Source organism: Erpetoichthys calabaricus, chromosome 2 (assembly GCF_900747795.2).
Source record: "Erpetoichthys calabaricus chromosome 2, fErpCal1.3, whole genome shotgun sequence".
NCBI lineage: Eukaryota > Metazoa > Chordata > Cladistia > Polypteriformes > Polypteridae > Erpetoichthys > Erpetoichthys calabaricus.
This window is the reverse complement of record NC_041395.2, coordinates 117,692,181-117,718,060: the sequence shown is the minus strand read 5'-3', so window position 1 is coordinate 117,718,060 and position 25,880 is coordinate 117,692,181. Positions and strand designations below refer to the sequence as shown.

The window sequence follows — 25,880 nt, the reverse complement described above, 5'->3', positions numbered from 1 at the left end:
CGTACAGAATATTTACATTTATCAAGCCAAAAATATTAATTACTGATCCACATCTTGATATTACACACATATCACAGAGCAGAATATCCAAGTCATTTTAAGAAAAGAAAAAAAAGCAAACTATTGTTGCGTGATTCAACCATTTTGAAAGAAGACCATCTGTGAGCTTTACTTGCTGCACATTGACATGATTAAACATTGACACCCGGATATGAATTTATATCTGTTTGGTAAATAACTAGAGAATAATTACTGAAATGGACACATGATAGCTTATATTCTTTCACTATACAGAAGCTTTATACCAGCTGCTGCTGCTGTTTTGATAATAATAATAATAATTCATTACATTTATATAGCGCTTTTCTCAGTACTCGGAGCGCTATCCACACAGGGAGGAACCGGGAAGTGAACCCATAATCTTCCACAGTCTCCTTACACTTACGGTATGTGCATGCAGTCAAGTGACAGGAACTGACATTATACAGCCAACTAAAGAATTATCGGCATCCTACATGAAAATTAGCTAAATTTAATATGTAAAAAGAACCACACATGCAATGGGTGATCTTTTGGGCTTAAATAAATGAGTAAGCATCATGCTTCTATTGTCAAATGGATTTTTGGAACAAGATTGTTTAACAATGTTGGATAACACTTGTTGAGGGATTTTAAACCACTCTTCCATGCAGATCATTTCATTCAACTTTTTGAGATTCTATTGTTTCCTCTTTTACACTTTTCTCTTCAAGTCAGACTACAGGTTTTCAGGGTTCAAGTCTTAGACTGAGGGGGCTATTCCAAACCTTGATTTTGTGTTGCTGCAACCTTCTTTTGGATATGCGCTTTTGGTCATTGTCTTATTGGAAGACCCAAAAAGTTTCAGCCTTCTGTCGGATTTAACCAGATGATACTGACTTAACAAGTGCCTTGGTCCACTGACAGCAAAACAGCCCCACCATATTTTACCATGGCACGAGGTGCTGTTCTTTATATGCAGTCCCCTTTTTTCAAAAAACTTCATAATGGTTTGTGTGGCCAATAAGCTTAATTTTTGTCTCATCTGACCACAGCTTATGATTCTAATTGTAACTCCAATATTGCTTGGCAAAGTTCAGACGCTGAGATTTGTGTCTTGGGAAGGGCTTCTTTTATGGAACCCATTCATAAAAGTTCTGGTAATTCAGGTGGTGTCTCACTGTTGATTTTGAAATGGTGAAACCCCAAGTTTAAACTTTATAGTTATGAAACTGATCTTTAGGCTCCTCTTTGCCCCTCTTAGCATCCTCCTCACTGGGCATGGGGGCAGTCTGTGGATGTATCCCTTTCCCGGCAAATTTTTAACAGTTTCCTACTTTCCAGTCTTCTTTACTATGACCCTGATTGTGCTTACTGATAATTTCAACTGAATCCTTTTTTTGTGGTGTCATATCACATTCAGTAGCTTTTTTTTTCGTATTTGAGTTGTGAGCTGTTTGTTTTTTTCTCATGTTGATGGATGACAAAAGGATTTTCTCTGTGTATTACCTGATATTTATACCCAAGTGAAATTATCTCAGTCCACAAAGGTCCTAGACAGTAAAAGCAATATCAAGAAACATTTTTCCCAATGGTTTTATTTATAGTAGTATTCGAGTGTCAATAATTTTGCCATGTGTATTTTTGACAGAATAAACTATTTCAATGATTAATCAACACTTTTGCAGGGTTTTTTTGTATTAAATAAATTTTATTAACTTCTCAACATTTTAGGAAAATCAGAATCATTTATATGTATTATTTATATTTTATTAATATTTTTGTTCACTTTCTTGAGGGGTGCCAATATTTCTGGAGTTGACTGTAGGCATCCATCAATCCGTCTTCCTAACACACTTACCCAGATCAGGGTCATGGTACAGCTGGAGCCTATCCCAGCAAGCAACAGACACAAGGCATGGATGATTCACACACACAATAGGGCTACTTCAGCAAAGCAAATCTATGCATGTGTTTGAAATGTGCACTGTGGGAGGAAACTGGAGCACTCTGGGAGAAAATGCAACCTCCACACGGCATTCTCTGAGACAGCAGTGCTACCACTGTCCTGCCAAATAAGTGTTTATTGCTGTTGTCACTAACTTCAATGCATACATTTATTCATATATTCTCTCTGCTAAAGGCTCAGTAATAGTCATCCATCCTACAAACCCACTTAGTCACATAAGGTTGCAGGGCACATGGAGCTTATACCTCTGGGCACAAGGCAGGAGCAACAATTAGATAATAATAATATCATTCTCATAGATGTTGTTGTTCTCAGTATCTATCCATTAATCTAGTCATTTTTTTCAGCTATAGTCCAAATACAGACACACACAAGATCAGTTTAGCAATGCCAATTCACCTACATTTAATCAGTTTAAAGATTAGCAAGGTTAGCACAGATTATTGGAAAGCAAACCCCGTGGAAATGTTTAGAAGTTTGCTGAGCTCCATAAAATGCTTTGAAGGGAAGGGGATAGGAGAAACCAAACTAGTTTTGAATGGATTATAATGGTGAAATGGTCTTTAAAGTGTCCCTGAGGACTAGGGAAACCTCTTCTCTACTCTCTACTGGACTGAGAATTATGGCCAAAAATCTGGGCTGATCTGTGAGGTAACAGTGCTAACCACTGCCATATAGACAATAAAAGACACAGACAGAATGAATACTACAAACAAACAAACTGCCACAAACTAGTAACAAGAAAAATAAAATACAGATCATTGCACTCTCAGAATTCCAGTATTGTGGTTATCACTGGTGTAGTAGATCCAAATAGCAACATCAGCTGAGTCTTTCTTCGATGATTACTACCCACAAGCACATGGGAAAGGCACTATATAAATAAAATCTATTATTATTATAACTGTTGATTGCACAGCCAGTCCTCCCACATCCCATCTTATTCTGTATATGTATCTGTTTATGCGTGTGAGGTCCTCCCCTACGATCCTAGATTGTATGCACTTAGATAGTGGACAAGTGATTGGACTGGTGGACATCTGTAGAAGCGTTTATTATAATTGAAGAATGAATCCTAGGCCTGGGTAAAAAGAATATCGATTTTTTTTGATTAATCATTATTTTTTATTTAAATGATTCAATATCAATTCTTAAAGTCTGAAGATTTATCTTGTGAATCTCTGTCCAGCTCAATTACTATATGTAGATTTTTGCTTATCTTCATTATTGGCATCTAATCCAGTAGATATCGTTATTTGGCACACATGCATTTCATGTGTGTTCCGTGTCTACAACAATGTATGTACAGTAAACACATTGTTAAAACAGAATCGTTTTTCATGTTTTAGTAGTAATTGACAAAATGTAGACATGAAGTGTATAATGTGTTAAGCCTGAATACCAAATAGCAAATAAACACTTTCGCACAAGGTACAAATATAACAGAACAAATGCACTTCTATTCAAGGATGTAACTGCAGAAAAAGAACCCGTGTTAGGGTGCGACATTGACACGCATTTGCTACGACCGCTTCGGTGGCGCAACGGTATCAACTGTTGACTAGTAATCGAAACTTCACGGGATCGACCCCGGATGAGACCTTTTTGAGAAGTCTGAAACCGTGGAAGCAAAACTGTCTCGGCTCCAAAACCAAACAGCTGCGCATGAACAAATACAATGTACATAGATGCCTACAACGCGTGTCAGAAACTGCGGAAGCAAAGCAGGCACGGGTTCAAAACGAAAGATCACAACTGACGGAGATACAAACACGAGCCTGCCTGGATATAATCAATGAACGCAGGCACCTACAGCGCGCGTCTGAAATGCCACAAGCAATGCAGGCACATATCGCATACATTCATCAATGTATTTCGGGTTACGCCGACAATAATCTCTTTCAAATCTATTTCGGGTTACCCAAGACCAGGGGTTGGCGAACGAAGCGAGCAGGGGGCGGAGCCCCCAAGTAGTAAGAATAAGAGTAGCTCACTTCTCAAAAGGACTCGTCTGGGGTCGAACCCGTGAGGTTTCGATTACCAGTCAACAGTTGATACTGTTGCACCACCAAAGCAGTCGTAGCAAATGTGTGCTAATGTCGTACCCTAACACAGGTTCTTTTTCTGCAATTATATCCTTGAATAGAAGTGCATTTGTTCTGTTATATTTGTACCTTTTGCGAAAGTGTTTATCTGATATTTGGAATTGAGGCTTAACACATTAAACATGATATTTGGAATTGAGGCTTAACACATTATACACTTCATGTCTACATTTTGTCAATTATTACTAAAACATGAAAAACTTTTCTGTTTTAACGATGTGTTTACTGTACATAGATTGTTGTAGACACGGAACACACATGAAATGCATGTGTTCCAAATAATGGTATAGTATTTATAAAAGGTGTCATTTTGCTTGACTTCTCACTCTATACAACTCCAAGCAATTGACACGGAGGTAAACAGACTTGAGCTGATAAAACTGTGCGGCGGTGGGGGATGTGATAGCAGGCTGCTTGTTGCTTATCGACATTTTACAGGACAAAAGTTGCTGATGGAGAGGTGCGAAGCGATTTAAGGTGGGACAGATCTACGAGTTTTTTCATAGGCTCTGGTAATTCTAGTGTTAAGGCTTTCTACATTAAAAACACTTTACTGTCTTGCATAAAATGGTGTGTCCTCTTTAACTGAAATAGGTGTCTTAGATACTTAAATCAGATGTGTGGACTACAGATTCAAATGGTGTGTTGGTAAAGAACAACTGGAAAAAAGCAAAGCCATATGTAAGCTCTGCAACTCAGGCATTAATTATTGTTGTAACACAACAAATTTGAGAAATCACTTCTCCCAACATCACCCATTAACACAATCTCAGTCGTCATCCAAACGAGTAGAGCCTAAACAATCTACACTGGAGACGGTGTAAAAAATTACAGAATCAGCTGCAATTTTTATCTGTAAGATAAGAGACCCTGTACCACTGTTGAAAATGTTGGATTTCAACAAATGATACAGGTTTTTCAACTGTGGTATGCTATACCAACCAGAAAGAAATTGAGTGAATTTAATATACCTATGAAGAACTTAAGCAAAGCATTGCCATGTCTCTCAGGCCAGTGGAGAGAGTAGCCCTAACTTCTGACAGCTGAACATCCAGAACAGCAGTTTTCTACGTGACAGTCACACAATAAAAAAAAAAAAACAAACAACTAGGCACCTGTGGCGGGTGCATGCGCACTGCATGCCTTTCACACTGGGAGCAGCTTTGGTGTCTATATACAGAGCTGCCATGATGACTCCCTGTTGTTCCAAAAACTTTTATAGCATTTCCAATGCGCTGTTCCATTGTGCGATCGCATCAGTCACATTTGTGTGCTGGCAAGTCCAATAAACATTGCTTCTCTTTTAGCACATGGCTAGCTGAACTGCTACTGTGGAAAACATTTGCAATGCGCCTCACCTGGCAAATCAAGCGGGCAGTTGTTGGAATTTTCAGAGCAGCCTGTTATACAAAAGTCAGCGTGTGCACAAAGCAGTCAACTTGAATTAGCTGCATTATCAGTCACGATGACTAGTACTTTTTCTTTTGTGTTCCATTCATTCAGTGCTGCTGTCAACAAGCATCAGCACTAGATCCTTGTTTTAAAATGCTTCGTTTTGTGTGAGGACTGTGAGGGCACATTTTCGGGACTGATTAACGTGACTGCTACAAGTGAGCAACTGAAGATAGGTGTAACTTGTAGAGTTAAAGAAAGACACGAGTCTTCCTGCTGTATCTTTAATATTAACTAGTTCAGGGTTTCTTCTTATTAAAGTTCATTCTATGCTTATGCAAATGTTATGAAGTCACTATGTAGAAACTCTTCATATAAAGTGTTGCTGACATTTGTCACATTATACTGTATTATGCCTTCCATATGCTGATGAGAAAACTTAATTGGACGCACCATTAAAGCAAAGAGGAGCTGAAGAGGGTTGCATTAGAAGCTTGGCAGAGCATCACCAGTTAAGATACTCGGCACATGGTGACGTCTATGAAACACAGACTTCAGTCATTGCATGCAAGCAGTATATAGCCAAGTACTAAATATGACTAATATACCTTCCATTTCTATGTCCCTAACGTTATGGTGCCCCTGATTGGAGGGGGCCGTGTAGGAAAAGTGTTGTAATTTCTACATGGTGTGGCCGAAATTTATGCAAATACCCAGAGTCTCCATTGTCTGCTTTAATTATGCCTGAATTGTTTCATTTGTCATTTTATTGTTTTTACATTTCTCTTCCATGATCAGCCATTTTGTAATTTGGAATGGTTACCTTGTTATTTTTATTGGGAAAACTTACAGCTGGACCCTTGCACATTTTTTTTTTTTTCTTCAATCTTGCAAGTGTACTTGGAGCAGCTTTTCAAAAACGCATTTCTGGTGCCCTGAAAGTATCATTTTGTATCTGATTCTGTCTCATTCACTCTTAAACCCAAGATAAAAGCAAGATAAGCAATTGTAAAATCACTTATATTTCAGGTTTTCCCTTAATCACAACACTTTAAAATCCCCACTTTAAAGAGCCTATACACTGTGTCCTACAATTAATCTCCATCTTATCTGGCTGCAAGTTTGACACACAATGCCTTAAACAATGAGATGTAATTAAAAATATTCAGGCCACCTGTATTACAGCATTACTGCATGTAGATTGTTTGGACATTGACTTGATACTGTGACTAGATGAGTCCACAGGCACCAGCAGGCATTTATTTACTGAATACTGTGATATAAACATTACCCTACTGCTGCCCATTGGGCACCTCCAAAACCCAAAATAATGCCCGCCTTCAGTCTGTGTGCCAATTCTGTGCTTTTTTACTTTGCTTGCTGTTTTAATCCTGTTACAATATTAACTGACAGCAACACATAAAAGTTGTCAAGTAAAAGAGGTTAAACCCTTACGAGTCACATGTGCAGGCACAGTAACATTATCAATATTTTTTTTTTAGTTTTTTTTTTCTCCCTGTGCAAATTACAAAGTGCTTATGACTATATTGAGTGGGTCTTGTAGCACTTAGCTGGTGCCCCTGCACTGTAAATATATTATGCTTTGTATTTACTGTAAACGGTTATCCATGTACTGCTAGGATTTTTTTTTATTTAAGCTACTGGTGTTTGTTCTTGTGCAGCTGTTGCTATAACATTCTAAGTGTTAAAGTACTGCGTGTTCCGACAAACATGTTTGACGCTCAGAATCGTTAACCTAATTTTGAATATGTTTGAATATTTACAGATTTTTAATTATAATAAAATAGTTTTAGAGGTAAATAAATGGATTCAAATTAAAAATTTGGTTAAAGAAAAAAAAAACCCTGCGGCCACTGTGGAACCTCAGGACGAGAGTCGAGCACCCCTGTGTAGACTCTTGGCTTCTGAGCATTATAGGGCATTGATACTGATTATTTTTTGTCTTATTGATGTGCAGGTATTTCTCTGCTCAAAATTTAGTTTTTATTAGATTGTGACACATAATAATAATTTACGTTTGTTTGTCTTCCCAAGATGTTTTTATTCTAATAGAGAGATATGGTGAATTTAACCCATGTTTAGAATGGAAAATAAAAATGAAAGATTCACATAAGAAAAGTAAGACTTGTTTTTGAAATAATGGAACATATAGGATACAGAAAACATAATTATAAAAATGTCTGCACGTACCCACAGTGCATATATGAAAATTAGACCCAAAATGATTTTTCCCCCATTTTTGAAGGTCTGCATTTTGATTTTGTTACACACTATACCCCTATAAAGGTACCAGTATGCCAAATTTGAGTATGCTAGGTAGTTTAGTTCTTGCGATATGGTCTTTTGCAACTGATGAAAAAATAAAGCTGTCAAATTTGACACCCCTCGCAAAATTGCCTCTGTCTTGGAAAGTATTGATCTTACATCAAAATAATTTGGGTCTCCTGGATAACATGGGTAGAACAAGTGCTTGGGATTTCTGAGAAATTGGTTGGTTTGACATGGAATGACCCAGATACTTGTGCTTTCTTTTTGTTTAAACTTGCCATTTGAATAATATTACAGGGATTTTAATAAGGTGATCTGAAAGTAATTACTAATGGTGATTTTGATGACTGTACACTTTAAAACTTTGATTTCAACCTGTTAAAGATTTCTTTCAAATATTTGGCAACACTGAACTGTATTCATAATCACTGTCATTCTTGTACCACATTTGTGAAGATATAAACAATGCCTTGTGTTGATCAAAATAATCTGAATGACTGGGTGTTTTAATTTCCTTAGTTACCAAAAAGAAATGAAATCCAGGTCTGTACCTTTCTAGAATTTAAAACAAACTTACAAATGCATTAGGTATCAATCTTTTTTTCTCAAGAATGGACATTAAATCAAAACAAACTCACAGTAGTGTTCTGGGAATTGAGAACACTATATATCATTTTTCTGGAACAAGAAAATCATCTTCTGCTGAAGGTCACCAGATGTACATTCTCATTAGAGCATAAGAAATGCTTATTCAGCTTAACTGCATAGTTCCATCAGTACTAAATTAAGCAAGGAAAGCACAAATATAATTCATTTTAATAATAAAAAAAAAAAACAATAAAACATTTTATTTATATAGCACCTTTCCCATAATCTGTGCTCTTCAGAGAATCAAACTAGGGAGTATTGTTTGTGTATGACAGCTTAAATTGGCGCTAACAACAATACTGAGTTTTCTTCAAACAAGTCATCCTCTTGAAAGACAAAAGAAAAACATACCACACTTCTGGTGCTTCATACTGACAGTGTGGTGGTTTAGACACATGAAACAAACATATTCACATGTGATATCCTAAATGTTCTCTCCACTTTTAGCAATACTTCCAAACTTAGATGTTGAAGTTTAAAATATACATTTTTTGACAGCTTGCTTATGACAAACCACTTGAATCCACAGTCAACAAAACTAGGTCACATATGATCATACTAGAAACAGTTATTCCATGAATAGCTGTTTGTATCAGTTGGAGTTCAGTTTTCTTTATTATCAGTCTTGCTGGAAAAATAGGTTGAAGTCCGTAGAGGCACATATACAGTTTATCAATTTAATTTGAAAAGGTCTGATTTGTATATTTCCCCAATACTGGAGAGCGGTAGCCAAGTGATGACAACGTATGAGTCTATCAGCACTCCTGAAACATATAATGCTTTATAGGTACTTGATCATTGACAACAATATTAAGTGTAGAACTAACTGAATAATTTTACTTAAAGTAGAGTTTTATCTATGAATTTTGAGGGAAAAAAACGGCAACTTTTAGCTACCACCCAACATTACAGCCGTTTCGTTTAAAAAAAAAAAGAGAAAAAGAAAACGGTATATGAACTAAAGATAATATTCCACAACGATCAAAATAGCATGATAGTAGGGTTTTCCTGTTTGTTTAAGGCAACAGTTTCCACATATTATATATACATATATAGGATCTTTTTGCTACTTTTTCTTTTTAAGCTTTTTTTCCATTTCAAACCACACTTAGAGTTGTGAATGCTAATTTTCTTTCTATAGTTGGGTGGAAATGAGAGCTCTAAACAAGAACTGTATGTTGTGAAACACAGTAGGAAATACTGCTAGGAAGTATTCCTTCTCCCAGCTCAAGCTGGTGATACACACTCTTCTACTTAGATTTCCGCATTTGGTTAGTCTCTTGCTAGGTGGTGGCAGCATTGCCAGCACCATCTCAGTATTTAAATTTGTAGCCAATTAACTGTTTGCAGGTTTGGTGTCTCTGGTTAATCATGGTATAAACCAGGGCTCCCCAACTCCGGTCCTGGAGGGCCCCAGTGGCTGCAGGTTTTCATTCTAACTATTTTCTTAATTAGTGACCTATTTTTGTTGCTAATTAGCATACTTCTAAAATGGAAAAACTGTAGCCCGCTTTATAAGAGAACCCCTTGCAGTATGGTCACGTGCTGCAACACATGTCAGTGTGTATACTCCATGATGTGATCCTCCTCACCTCTTTCCAAAGTCACAATCCTTTCAATATTGTTACTGCAGTTCACATTAAAACCGGTTGAGATTTTTTACTGTCATTAAGCAAGTTTCATTTACCTGCTTGTTGCTGCCATTATGTTCCATCTTGTAGTAGTTTATTACTAAATTTTTGATTGAGGGAATGTAACATTAAAACTAAAACATCAGTCCCCAGCTTAGCACAATGTATAATTTCTGAGAACTTCCTGAGTGAGTGTGAGTTCCATCTTACAATACAATGTTTGCATATTCTTGTCTGCAACTTGCTGTTTTATATTAGTATTTCTTGGGAATTATGCTTCTGATTTGAGCAGACCAGTAGTTTACACTGATTTATTCACATCACATCCCCAGTGCCACTTGAAGCGGAGGAGTTTAAGTATTAGGGTCATGTTTATGAGTAAGAGAAGAAGGGAGTGGGAGATTGATGGGTGGATTGAAGCAGCAACGTTGTACCTAGTCGGTCACAGTGAAGAGAGAACCGAGCTGAACTGCAAGGCTCTTGATTTACCGATCATTCTGTGTCCCTGTCCTCACACATGGCCATGAGCTTTGGATAGTGACCAAAAGAACTAGACCGCAGATACAAGCGGCAGAAATTGGCTTCCTTTGTGGAGTGTCATCACTCAGTCTTAGAGATCACGTGAGGAGTGCAGACATTCAGGAGCAGCTCATTAACGATACTCATTAAATTAGAATTTTTTAATGCATTATAATGTGTTAACGCACATTGAGAAGTTTGAATTTCAATTTTAAATCAATCTACAGCCAGAGGGACAACTGAAATAAATGTTTATCTTAAATAAGCTTTCAAATGTTCCAAAAAATAATCTTTCAGCTCTATCATAGATCAGTCTGTTTCCCTTATCTAAAAGCTCTTTAGTGACCACACTGGTACATAGTATTGACAAAAGCTTTCATGTTAAAGCAGTCAAGGAAGGGAATCAAACTAGGTAACCTGCTCAGTATTGGAGAACAATGCATTTTCTTAGGATATTAGGTTTAGATAGGCATTGACTACAGTTCAAATTTGATGTATAGTGTGTATGATAGAATGAAATTCTTACTTGCATGTCAGTAATAGTGACTGTAATATAGTATCAAAAACATATACACTCAAACTTTGGTAACCAGAGTAACCATAAAGCATGATGTGTTTATGACTGTTGCTTAAAATATGCAGGTAAAGACTTTGATGAAAGTGACACAGACCTTCAAAAAATGTGAATCTTTGCATGTTCAAAATGACAATCAAAGACACAGTGTTCTGACATTTTATCCTCTTTTGTTTCGGCCATCTCACTATCAGAAAATGTTACATTTACACAGAAAAAAGTGTTTTATATATGAACTGAGACACTGAGAATCTTTACTTGGTTTGCAAATGAAATGACTGAATGTACTATAGGTTGCATTGTGATGGTCTTTTCATCCTTATCATTTTGGCATTACTAATGACAATACAAGGTAACTTACTCAAAATACGTCAAAAAAATACATAGATGTAATCAAAAGTGCTGAGTTTTCTGATGTTTAAATGGCTAGTGTTAATGTTTATAGAGACAGTAACTCCCCTTGATATTCCTCCATCACAGAGATTGTACTTTGGTGTGTTTTTTTTTCTTTCTGATAAACTTCCAAAACTAACTTGTTAGTATTTGATGAATGTTGTCAATCCTTGTTAATCCTTTCGCAATGTCAATCCTTGTTAATCCTTTCGCAATGGGAATTGGCATAGTGTCATTTTGTGATTAGGATCTAGTATCTTTTTTTTTTGTTTTGTTATTAGAATACATTCATTATTAGTGGCCTCTCCATTTAAGGTTTTCATGCAACCTGAGTCCAAATACACATCTCAAGGCATAGGTCAGTTCCATAGCAAAAGACACAGTGTCAACTGCAGTAAAGTGAAGCCAAGTTGAGGAATTCAAAAGTTTTAATTTTATTTAAAATATTAACCCCTTATGCACTAAGTGTTTTTTGACATTATTATGCCTAAATTATATACCCAAAAAAGAACTGCTTTTATTCTGCTCATGTAATAAATGAGCTGCAAATGGCTAAAGTATAGTGAATATTACACTCCAAAATTTTAAAATAAAGCATATGAATAAAAACCTTTGTTTCACACAGATAATCAGCTAAATGAAACAGTTAAATGTAGGCATTTAAGGATTTTTTTCTTAAAATAAATTGGATTTTGCAGTGCATATCTGAGACATGTCATGATGCACACCAGTTACAATCAGTTATGTGCTCCAACCTGTCACTCATTAATATACCAAGTCTAGATTTAATTTTCCATAGATTCTACAAATAGTCTTTTTGACATAAGGTGTCCCTTTTTGGACACTTCCGCACAAATAACCTCTTATACCACCTAAATCATATACACTTAAGAAAATGGTATCATACAGAACCTTGGCATCAGTTTTGTTCTATGCCTGAACATGGCACCCATTACTGGAAATGATTTTTGTGATATTCCATAGCATTGCAAGGTTATACTCTTTGGCACATGGAGTCCATTTCTGAAAACGTTTTTTTGCCATTTTGCAAAAATTGCCCCTTGCACCATAAGATCTATCAGAAAAAATTGCAAAAGCACATACACACACCATATTACACTGAGGAAACAACTAAACATTTGTAAAATGGATAATAATAATTTGTAGAAGGATAATAGAAGCATTTGAAATACTCTCCACTTTCTTAGTTTGAGGTTAAGGTCTATTTTGTTTTAGTGCATGTTTTACTGGCTGTGACACAGGAACAGCATAGGTAGTATGAATAAGGGGTTCAACTAAAATACACACAAATCCTAGAAGCCATTGTCTCATAGTTGTTTAAAGAAAGTAAATCTGAAAAGACGTTGTATATATTTATCTAGGCAGCAGTCCAAAACATACCTCAAAATTAACTATGAAATGTTTGGAAGAGTGAAAAATTAGTATTTAAATATTAATACATCTAGGAAGAAAGCTTAGTTACAGTTGTTTACAAAAACAGCCAAAATATTTTACAAGTAAATTAAAAGATAAAGAATTAAAAAATATATGTACAGTGCTGTGCAAAAGTTTTAGGCAGGTGTGAAAAAATGCTATAAACAAAGAATGCTTTCAAAAATGGAAGTGTTAATCATTTATTTTCATCAATCAACAAAATGCAGTGAATGAACAAAAGAAATCTAAATCAAATCAATATTTGGTGTGACCACCCTTTGCCTTCAAAACAGCATCAATTCTTCTAGGTACACTTGCACACAGTTTTTGAAGAAACTCGGTTTGTAGGTTGTTCCAAACATCTTGGAGAACTAACCACATCCTTCTGTCTCTTCATGTAATCCCTGACACACTCGATGATGTTGAGATCAGGGCTCTGTGGGGGCCATACCATCACTTCCAGGACTTCTTGTTCTTCTTTACGCTGAAGATAGTTCTTAATGACTTTGGCTGTATGTTTGGGGTCGTTGTCCTGCTGCAGAATAAATTTGGGGCCAATCATACACCTCCCTGATGGTATTGCATGATGGATAAGTATCTGCCTGTATTTCTCAGCATTGAGAACACCATTAATCCTGACCAACTCTCCAACTCCATTTGCAGAAATGCAGCCCCAAACATTCAAGGAACCTCCACCATGCTTCACTGTTGCCTGCAGACACTCATTATTGTACCGCTCTCCAGCCCTTCGGCGAACAAACTGCCTTCTGCTACAGCCAAATGTTTCAAATTTTGACTCATCAGTCCAGAGCACCTGCTGCCATTTTTCTGCACCCCAGTTCCTATGTTTTCGTGCATACTTGAGTCGCTTGGCCTTGTTTCCACGTCGGAGGTATGGCTTTTTGGCTGCAACTCTTCCATGAAGACCACTTCTGGCCAGACTTCTCCGGACAGTAGATGGGTGTACCTGGGTCCCACTGGTTTCTGCCATTTCTGAGCTGATGGCACTGCTGGACATTTTCCGATTTTGAAGGGTAATAAACTTGATGTGTCTTTCATCTGCTGCACTAAGTTTCCTTGGCCAACCACTGCGTCTACGATCCTCAACGTTGTCCGTTTCTTTGTGCTTCTTCAAAAGAGCTTGAACAGCACATCTTGAAACCCCAGTCTGCTTTGAAATCTTTGTCTGGGAGAGACCTTGCTGATGCAGTATAACTACCTTGTGTCTTGTTGCTGTGCTCAATCTTGCCATGACATGAAACTGTCTTCCACAACCTCACCTTGGTAGCAGAGTTTGGCTGTTCCTCACCCAGTTTTAGGCCTCCTACACAGCTGTTTGTTTCAGTTAATGACTGTGTTTCAACCTACGTGTGACATTGATGATCATTAGCACCTGTTTGGTATAATTGGTTGATCATACACCTGACTATAATCCTACAAAATCCCTGACTTTGTGCAAGTGTACCTATAAGAATTGATGCTGGTTTGAAGGCAAAAGGTAGTAACAACAAATATTGATTTGGTTTAGATTTTTCTTTTGTTCGCTCACTTTGCATTTTGTAAATTGATAACAATAAACAATCATTATTTACAGTATATTTCTGAAAGCATTCTTTGTTTACAGCATTTTTTCACACCTGCCTAACACTTTTGCACAGTACTGTATATATATTTTGAAATGATTTCTGCCAAAGGTGACTTTATAGAGAACTGACTGACTCAGTACCTGAGCCTTGCTTTGTGTTTACTGCTGTACTTCTCAATGGTCAATGGAAGATCTTTTCATATAGATTTAGTGAAACACGATCATTTTCTGGACTAGCCTGACATGGTTGCTTTAAGATATGAACAAAGGCATCAGCTGCACTGTTTATGTTTTGAAAATTTGATGGCATAGTTTATTGTTGTCTTGTTGCTCCATCCAATAATTATAAATATTGTCCAAATCTACCAGGAATAACCATAATCTTTTATTCACTTGTAGATTTTTTTTTGTCTTCTAGTAGACTTTTGCATTCTAAATATATTTTGAAATATTTTTATCAGTAAGGTGTACTTTCAACACTCATATTGAGGTTGTCTAAATCTCTGCAGATCTGGGGTTTTCTTTAAAATCAAGTCAATTAAAATTATGGCAAAAGAAGTGTGTTCCATTTGTAGGAGTAATGTATTTCTTGATTTCTGTCAAAGTGGCTGGAATGAAAACCTGCAGCCACAGTGACCCTTCTGGAAATGAGTACGGCACCCCGCCATAGCATAGTATACTACAATAACTTGTGTTATTTAATACATATTGCTTAGAGACTAAGGAAACCAACACCATAAAATCCCTGATTCATTTTTAGTGTTGAATCCTGCTGGAGACTGTCAGTCATTTTGCTTTTTCAATTGATATTACATTTTCCAGTATTTACTTATTGGGATTCATCTATATTTAACTGTACTTTGGAAGAGTTTGGATAGTTTTCTGTAGGGATGCTCCGATCAGGTTTTTTTAAGGCTGATTCCAATACCGATTCCGATTTTTTTTCCCCCCCCCCTCCCTTTGTCCTGTTAAACTTTTTATCTCTTGAAAAATATCTATATACACTAAGCTTCTGATAAACATGGAGAGACCTTGTATTAAAAATTTAATGTTGATATTTTCATAATTAAACTAGACCACAGTTGTAACCTCATCATTTTTATTAACAAAATTAATTTCTTAAGGCTTATTGGTCAGTGATAATAAAAATATTGAAGAAGATTCACGTAAAATAACATACTTTTTAATAAAATATATAGAGAAAATGTTTATCCATAATACATATGGCATTAAAGAAAATAAAATTATTTTCATAATTACAAGCTACCATATTGTTTAATTTCTTCTGTAATGTACTTATCTGAAACTCCACTTTCTTTAATGTAAATCCTAATATTCCAGTCTTCTCTCTCTCTCTGGTAAAGTCTGCCTTACTGGTTTTTGTTTACAGAAAAATGATTTGCACTAGGTCAAGTACTATAATACTTTTTGTAAATAGTACTAAAATTATTTTTATTCAGATTAGGTCACAGCTTCGGAGTTCAGTTTTAGTGATTTTCTGTTTTTTCCCAAGACATACTGTAGTTTAATGTTAACACAGTAAGGAATGGTTAATGTTTTTTCATAGTGAAAATTATGTTAAGAGAAGGCAATCAGTGAAGAAATGTGATTTGTAGATCATATGAGTTCTGTCATTGGTTAAAGCTAAGATTAGCTTGGATATTAACCTTTTTTTTTTTTTTTGACAGATGACAATGGATGAAAAGTATGTGAACAGCATATGGGACCTCCTGAAGAATGCCATACAGGAGATTCAGCGGAAGAACAACAGTGGTCTTAGCTTTGAGGAACTTTATAGAAATGCATACACCATGGTGTTACATAAACATGGAGAGAAGCTTTATACAGGACTCAGAGAAGTCGTCACAGAACATCTAATTAACAAAGTATGGTTGTTATTTCTTAATACACAGATTTTCTGATCTTGAAGCTGTTCCCTTGTTTTTAATATCACATATTTAAAAGCAAGTTAATGTCCATCCAGTGTTACAAGATGGAAAGGGCTGACACAGAAAAGAATATGGCATGTCTTAGACATTAGAGATGCACAAATAAATTGGCATTTGATTGAAATTAGAATGTTTTTTTTTGTTAATGTGTTGTTTTTTAATGTGCTTATTTTGCTTACAAAAAAATGGTTAATGCAAACAATATACTGTTACTGTCTTCATATACTGTTACAAATTTTAAAAAAAAGAACCACTTATCAGGCAACAGTCTTGTTAGTTTACAATTCAGAGAACTCAGTTTTCTAAATTTTGTCCTTTTATGTAATTTTCTGTTTTAGAATTCTGCTGAGTAGTGCAGATAAAAATTGAGAAGCTTACAGTTTTATTGTACTTCCATTTTTACTAATGTTAGTACAATAAGGACCATAAGTATTTTGACAGTGGCATAATTTTCATAATTTTGTCTCTGTACTCCACAATAATGGATTTGAAATTAAGCAATCATTATGTCTTTGAAGTTTAGAGTTTTTCAGCTTTAATTTAAGGGTGTTTACCTAATATATCATACAAGCCGTTTAGGAATGACAGACATTTTTTTCTGCATAGACCCCCATTTCCAGAGTATTTGGACATTTGACTGACATGCTGTTCCATAGCCAGTTTGGAGCAGTTCACTCATTATTTCATTAACAATTAAACAGATATAAGGTCTTTAATTGATTCCAAGTCTAATTTGCATTTAGAAATTAGAAATGTCATTGTGAACTGTCAATATGAGGTCAAAAGAGCTGTCCATGCAAGTTAAAAAAAAAAAAAATAAAAAAAAAAAAGCCCATCATTAGGCTGAGAAAACAAAATAAACTCTTTAGAGAGATAGCAGAAACATGAGGAGAGGTCAAATCAACCATCTGGTACATTCTTAAAACAAGGAACATACTGGTGAATTCAGCAACACCTGAAAGTCTGAAAAAACAGAAAATACAACTGTTCTGGATGATTGTAGAATTCTGTCCTTGATGAAGAAGAACCCCTTCACAACATTTAGCCAAATCAAGAACGCTCTCTGGGAGGTAGAACTATCATTGCCAAAGTCTACAATCATGTGAAGACTTCAGGAAAGTAAAGACAGAGGGTTTACCACAGCATGGGAAGGACAGATTAGACTTTGCCAGAAAACATTTTTTTAAAGTCTGTCCAGTTGTGGAACAATTTTCTTTCTATAAATGAAACTAAGATCAATATATACCAGAATTTTGGAAAGAGTGGAGTATTGAGAAGAGAAGAAATGAATGAATACCACATCATCTGTGAAACATGGTTGAGACAGTTTTATGGTATGATCATGCATGACTGCGAATGGAAGTCAGTCACTAGTGTTTATTGATGATATGACTGCTGGCAGAGGTAGCAGGATGAATTCTAAGTCTACATGGCTATTATATCTGTTCAGATTCAGCCAAATGCAGGAAAACTGATAGCACAGTGCTTCACAGTACAGATGGATAGTGAGCCGAGACATACTGCGAAAGCAAACCAAGTGCTTTTCAATGCAGAGGCCGATAGCCAAGTCAGTTAACTGACCTTAACCCAATTTGACATGCATTTCACTTACTGAAGACAAAACTGATGTCAAAAAAATCCAACAAACAAACAGCAACTGAAGACAGCTGCAGTAAAGAACTGGCAAAGTATCTCTAGGGTGGAAACCCAGCACTTGGAAGAGGCCATGTGTTCCAGACTTCAGGCAGTCACTGACTGTTAAGAATTTTCAACCAAATATTGGTAATGATCATTATGTTTTTTTATTATTATGTTAATTGGTCCAAATATTTTTGAGTCCCTGGTAATGGGGGTGGGGGCTATGCAGAAAAATGGCTGTCATTCCTAAATAGCTCATTCGATATTTTTGGTAAGCCCCTTAAATTAAAAGCTGAAAGTCTACACTTCAATCATATGATGATTGTTTTATTTCAAATCCATCGTGGTGGCGTGCAGAGCCAAAATTGTGAAAATTTTATCACTGTCCAAATACTTATGGACCTAACTATATACACCAGCATTGCAAAGGAGATATAGAAATCATGTTAACAGGAGCTCTAGGGATTTTTTTTCTTGAAATAAGGAATATAGCTTGAAGAATTGTAGTGATCATATTTTATCTACCAATGAAATCTACCAATAATCAGGCTTGAAAAATTAGTAAAAATTAGTAAAATTTTTAATGTGCAATTTTACTGCAAATATTTATTTCGTCAGCACTCTTTCCTACTTGTTACAAGAATAGTCAAATCATTTTTTTAAATCACTATTTTATAATCATGCCAGATTTGTTACTTAGGAATTTTACTTTTTTCATCATTTGTCAAGGTCATATGCATAGGATGTCTCCTTCCCCATTGCTCTTGACCTGAATGCAAAATTGTTGAATACGGCAACTGGCTGTTCAGTGGAGTTGCACAAGTGTGCAGCTGTAGTCAAGGACATGGGGCTTGTGGTGCCCTTTGGTTAAACTGTAGTTTCTAAGAAACGCATCTAAATATTGTTACATTGATGGCTAAAAACAGGCTAAAATGTATTTTTAAACACCAGTAATACAGAGATTCAGGAAACTGATATGTATTGTTAAGTAAATTCATATTGAGGTTTGTTCTTTTTTTATTTGTTGAACTGACAGATGCCAATTCATGTCTGCATTGTAAAATTTAAAGAAATAACACAGTCATCAGTTCTTTAAAATATTTCTTTAAAATATTTATAGTGGGCCTGCCTTTAACCTGTTATGCACTAAAGTTAAAACTGTGATTCAGTATCTTCATATACCATATCACTAGCATTCTAAATTACATATCAAAAAATTAGCGTCTGTTTATTCTGCTTATGTAATAATGGAGCTGCAAATGGCTGAATAGTAGTAAATACAGTGCTCCAAATTTTTAAATGAAGTTATAATTAAAAAACATTTTTACATCAATATCAACCAAATAAAAGACAAATGTTGCAGTGTAGGTTATTCTTTTCTAAAACTGGATTTTATAGTACATTACCAAAACATTTTATGATGCACAACCTTGGAATCAATTTTCTTTTGTGTCCCTGTCTATCAGCTATCACTGTACCAAATTTTGATACCATATTACATAGCCTTGCAAAGTTCTGCTGTTTGGTAGAAGGTTTCCACCTTTATATAAATGTTTTGTGCCTTTTTGGAAATGGTCTCTTGCACCTAGACGATCTTGCAGTTCTATATGAATTTTTTAGGGAATTATAAATTGTGGGAACCTTTTTTTTTTTCCCTCCCCCCTTCCCTTCCAGTGCTCATGACATAGCAATATTTGATCGATTGGGGTTCCCCATGCGAATCTGAGCAGTAGTGTGTCGTGGCATTATTCAGTGACATTACTTTGAACAGTGGTGTCTCATGCAAGTTTGTGCTTCGTGATTTGGTGGCTTTCGATTGGGTTGTGGTGGAATGGAATCTGAAACTGCAAAAAGCAGTGTGGTCTGATGCGACACAAAGGCATTTGATCAGATGGCAATCCCCTGCAAAAGTTTGTATGGCCAGTAACATTCAGATCAAAGGGCTCCTCACATGAAACTTCGAGTGGTTACGCAAAGAACTTGGAGCTGGAAGAGCACTGCTCAGATAACTAACAGAGAGTGAATATACAGCGGACTATAAAAATGCATGCCACAGTGCTTCAAAGTTATACTAAGCAGTCTGTCATTCTCATTAGAGTCAAAACTGTGATTCGGTATCTTCATGTACCATATCACTAGCATTCTGTAATGTTTCTAGGACTTCCTGAACCATATGTTTTACAAATATAACAGCCTCTAGACGCCTCCTATAGCCTTTGATGAGTGTCCAGATTCTGGATGGAGGTATTTTTGACCATTCTTCCATACAAAATCTCTCCAGTTCAGTTAAATTTGATGGCTGCCAAGCATGGACATTGATTTTCAATGATATTCAAGTCAGGGGACTGTGACGGCAATTCCAGAACATTGTACTTCTCCTCTGCATGAATGCCTTTGTAGATTTCGAACTGTGTTTTGGGTCATTGTCCGAATATCCAACCCCTGTGTAACTTCAACTTTGTGACTGATGCTTGAACAGTATCCTGAAGAATTTGTTGACATTGGGTTGAATTCATCCAACCCTCGACTTTAAAAAGGGCCCCAGTCCCTGAACTAGCCACGCAGCCCCACAGCATGATGGAACCTCCACCAAATTGACAGTAGGTATTAGGTGTTTTTCTTGGAATGCGGTGTTCTTCTTCCGCCATGCAAAGTTCTTTTTGTTATGACCAGATAACTCAATCCTTGTCTCATCAGTCCAAAGCACTTTGTTCCAAAATGAATCTGGCTTGTCTAAATGAGCATTTGCATACGACAAGTGACTCTGTTTGTGGCGTTAGTGCAGAAAGGGTTTCTTTCTCATCACCCTGCCATACAGATGTTCTTTGCGTAAATTGCGCTGAATTGTAGAACGATGTACAGATACACCATCTGCAGCAAGATGTTCTTGCAGGTCTTTGGAGGTGATCTGTGGGTTGTCTGTAACCATTCTCACAATCCTGCTCATATGCTGCTCCTGTGTTTTTCTTGGCCTGCCAAACCTGCTGGGTTTAACAGCAACTGTGCCTGTGGCCTTCCATTTCCTGATTACATTCCTTGCAGTTGAAACTGACAGTTTAAACCTCTGAGAACTTTTTGTAGCCTTCCCTTAAACCATGATACTGAACAATCTTTGTTTTCAGATCTTTTGAGAGTTGCTTTGAGGATCCCATGCTGTCACTCTTCAGAGGAGAGTCAAAGGGAAGCACAACTTGCAATTGACCACCTTAAATACCTTTTCTCATGATTGGACACACCTGTCTATGAAGTTCAAGGCTTAACGGGCTATTCCAAATAATTTGGTGTTTCAAGTAATCAGTATTGAGCAGTTACATGTATTCAAATCAGCAAAATTACAAGGGAACCCAAATTTTTGCACAGCCAGTTTTGCACATCTATCTATCTATATATATATATATATATATATATATATATATATATATATATACAGTAATCCCTCCTCCATCGCGGGGGTTGCGTTCCAGAGCCACCCGCGAAATAGGAAAATCCGCGAAGTAGAAACCATATGTTTATATGGTTATTTTTAGAATGTCATGCTTGGGTCACAGATTTGCGCAGAAACACAGGAGGTTGTAGAGAGACAGGAACGTTATTCAAACACTGCAAACAAACATTTGTCTCTTTTTCAAAAGTTTAAACTGTGCTCCATGACAAGACAGAGATGACAGTTCTGTCTCACAATTAAAAGAATGCAAACATATCTTCCTTTTCAAAGGAGTGCAAAGCAAGCAGTCAAAAAAAAAATCAATAGGGCTTTTTGGCTTTTAAGTATGCGAAGCACCGCCGGTACAAAGCTGTTGAAGGCGGCAGCTCACACCCCCTCTGTCAGGAGCAGAGAGAGAGAGAGATAGAGAGAGAGATAAAAAATCAATACGCGCCCTTTGAGCTTTTAAGTATGCGAAGCTCCGTGCAGCATGTCCTTCAGGAAGCAGCTGCACACAGCCCCCTTGCGTCAGCAAGAGAGAGAGAGAGAAAGTAAGTTGGGTAGCTTCTCAGCCATCTGCCAATAGCGACCCTTGTATGAAATCAACTGGGCAAACCAACTGAGGAAGCATGTACCAGAAATTAAAAGACCCACTGTCCGCAGAAACCCGCGAAGCAGCGAAAAATCCGCGATATATATTTAAATATGCTTACATATAAAATCCGCGATGGAGTGAAGCCGCGAAAGGCGAAGCGCGATATAGCGAGGGATCACTGTATGTGTATATATATATATATATATATATATATATATATATATATATATATATAATTCACTAAGCTGCCGCCAGCACAAGCAAGACACCCATGGAAGCACGCAGGACGGAGCCACGCCCACCAACTCTAAGACCAAAGGATATGACGAGAACTCGCAGAGCCACGGCCACCAACTTGGACGCAGCAACTCACAAAACACGGCGTCATTGGATGCGATGAGGATGCGACGACAACTCGCCGAGCCACACCCACCAACTCGGACGCAGCAACTCACAACACAGGGCGTTATTCCCATTCGTCTCTGCTACACTCCACATGCATCTCTGAGCCATGTTGACTTTTCATTATTCTTTTCAGTTATGACGCACGACCGCGTCCACCATCGCAAACTGTTTTACACGCCATGGTCTTAGAGTTGGTGGGCGGGTCTCTGTGAGTTGCTCTTGCAAGCGGGCACATGACCAGGCGGTGTGTATGCTTCGAGAACGAGGGTGGACACGGCAGGACCATCTAAGAAGAGGCATGTTTATCGCGGATGTAAATCGCTGTATGCAGCGTGTAAAACAGTTTGCGAGGGGTATCCCATGGTCTTAGAGTTGGTGGGCGGGTCTCTGTCAGTTGCTCTGTATCCCATGGTCTTAGAGTTGGTGGGCGTGTCTCTGTCAGTTGCTCTTTGCGAGTGGGCACATGACCAGGCAGTGTGTATGCTTCGAGTGCGAGGGTGGACGCGACAGGACCATCTAAGAAAAATCATGTTTGTCGTGGATGTGAATCGCTGTATGCAGCGTGTAAAACTGTTTGTCGCGGATGTGAATCGCTGAATGGGCATGCGACGACGGTCCTCCAATTGCCAGTCACAGACAGTTGTATGTTGCCCCCTCCAGAGTTGCATCTTTTCATTCACCTACAGTCGTATCCTCAGACCCACCCCATTTGGACAACTGTGTCTTTCAGGAAGTGTTCACTCATCAATACATAATTATGTGGCGTACTCGGACACAACAACTCACCAATCACCGCGTCAGTCGGGTTCGTCTCTGCTACGGTCCACATGCACCTCAGAGCCACGTTGACTTTTCATTATTCCTTTCGGTTACGACGCACGACTGCGTCCTCCATCGCAACCTGTTTTACATGCTGCATACAGCGATTCAATTCCGCAACAAACATGCTTCTTCTTAGGTGGTCCTGCAGGAACACAGAAAACGTTTGTCTACAAAATCTATATATATAATTCACTAAGCCGACAGAACAGGCAAGACAACCATGGGATACACACGATATAGCCATGCCTGCTAACTCACAGAGACCCGTCCACCAAAGCTAAGACGATGGGATACGCCGACAACTCTCAGAGCCACGCCCACCAACTCTAAGACCATAGGACGAGAACGCCTGCCTGCCCACCTGCCTGACTGTTACCAGCATGTAAAACCATCACAGCTTTTAACTCACAAACTGCAACAACTCACCAAACAAGGACACCCTGTCTCTCGAAGCATTCACACTGCCGGAAGACAACCATGGGATACGCAAAAAATAGCCATGTCAGTCAACTCACAAAGCCCAGCCCACCAACTCGAGCACGCGTCCACCCACGCTCTCAAGGCATTCACAGTGCCTGCTCATGTGCCCAGACGCAACAACTCACCAACTCACTTTCGTCTCTGCTACAGTACACATGCACCACTGAGCCCGTTGACTTTTCATTATTCTTTTCGGTTTCAGCTGCATTTCTATATATAATCCACCAAGTCCTCCGACCATGGGATACAAACGACAGAGCACCGCCCAACAGCTTGAACCGATACAGTGATACGCCCACCAACTCTAAGAGCATGGGACGAGAACACCCGCCTGACTGTTACCAGCGTTCACCGCAATATACTGGAGTGTAAAACCATCATAACTGCTAACTCACAAACTGCAACAATTCACCAAACACCGCATCAGACACTTTCTATATCTAAGAAGATATATAGATACTCATTATTCCCCGGCATGTGTCCCACCACGCTCAAGGCATTCACAGTGCCTGCTCATGTGCCCGGACGCAATAACTCACCACACACAAATTTTGCTTAATTTGACTCAACACGGAAAACTTCATCCGGCCCGGACACAGAGAGGATTTACAGATTGATAGCTCTTTCTCGATTCTCTGGGTGGTGGTGCATGGCCGTTCTTAGTTGGTGGAGCAATTTGTCTGGTTAATTCCGAAAACGAATGAGACTCCCTACTGCTAAATAGTTACGCGATCGCCAACCGGTCGGCGTCCAACTTCTTAGAGGGACAAGTGGCTTTCAGCCACGTGTGATTGAGCATTAACAGGTCTGTGATGCCCTTGGATGTCCGGTACTGCACGCGCGCTACACTGAATGGATCAACGTGTGTGTACCTGGCGCCGACAGACGTGGGTAAGCCGTTGAACCCCATTCGTGATAGAGACCGGGGCTTGCAATTGTTCCCCACGAACGAGGAATTCCCAGTAAGTGCGGGTCATACGCTCGCACTGATTACGTCCCTGCCCTTTGTACACACCCCGCCCCTCGCTACTACCATGGTCAGGTGACTTGGTGGATTATATATTGAAAAGCAGCCTGAACCGCAAAGAACAATGAAGAAAAGACAACATGGCTCAGAGGTGCATGTGGACTGTAGCAGAGACAAAAGCGTTGGGGGCGGGCACATGAGGCGGGCAGTGCGTACTGAACAATGATTGTATGTTGGTTCGTAGCGTGCATTGTTGCAATGTTACTTTCCTTGGTGGTTTATTAAATTACGGATTTTTCAAATGTTCATTTTTTTCCCTGTGCTTAAAAATCATTAAAAAAGCGGCGTGATTATGCGGCATATGCTATGCCGCGGGTTGACTAGTTTGATTTAATTTCATACAACTAAATACTGCTTCACTAAAAATCTTTGTTTGGAAAACACCCCAGTACAGGTAGTCCCCAGGTTATTGACACCCGACCTACAACATACAAACGGGGCCGCGGCTGCAACGCATGCGCCTCAATAACTGCCGCTCCATCATCTTCGGCCTGGGGATGCTGCAAGCAGTGGCTGGATGGAGGCTGGAGGGGTCAGTTTCGCTGCTCGCGCAGTGTAGTGTCCATTGGCTGGCTACTGGCGGCAAGCGGTTTCGCTGCCCACCCCCCGCTGCAAGTGGTGACCCTGTTGTGGGTGAACGGGGAGGCAGGGGGTAGCATTGTAGTGTGCCTCGGATGGCTGCGTGTTGAATGGGGGCGGTGGTGCGGCGGTATACTGCAGGCAGCATACTGTAGTGGAGGTGACTGTGAGGTGGGCTGGTGATGAACTGCCCCTCGCTGCCTCCATTCATTCTCAATAGCAAGCCTGCTTGTACTGTTACGCACATAGCAGGAAGTTGTCTCTTGTCAGTACAGAGTGGTCCAAATCTAATTCTTCAGATCCAGATCGTCTGTATGACTTTGATTTATGCGGGGACGATTCCAGTTCGGCGCAAAGATGATTCTTTGTGTCGTCAGTTCACACACTTCTCGATGGTCCGGGAT

At 38.3% G+C, this 25,880-nt stretch overlaps 1 protein-coding gene across 2 annotated transcripts in view; it reads left to right on the top strand.

The window, feature by feature from the left end:
- Nucleotides 1–25,880, top strand: part of cul3b (cullin 3b) — a 123,209-nt gene that overhangs the window by 9,800 nt on the left and 87,529 nt on the right. Inside the window, exon 2 of one of the 2 annotated variants that reach the window (XM_051923899.1) lies at nt 16,246–16,443. In XM_051923899.1, coding sequence (XP_051779859.1) covers nt 16,246–16,443 — 198 coding nt within the window. Of the gene's footprint in view, nt 1–16,245; nt 16,449–25,880 lie in introns of those variants that run through there. The other variant, XM_051923900.1, reaches the window with a different exon arrangement.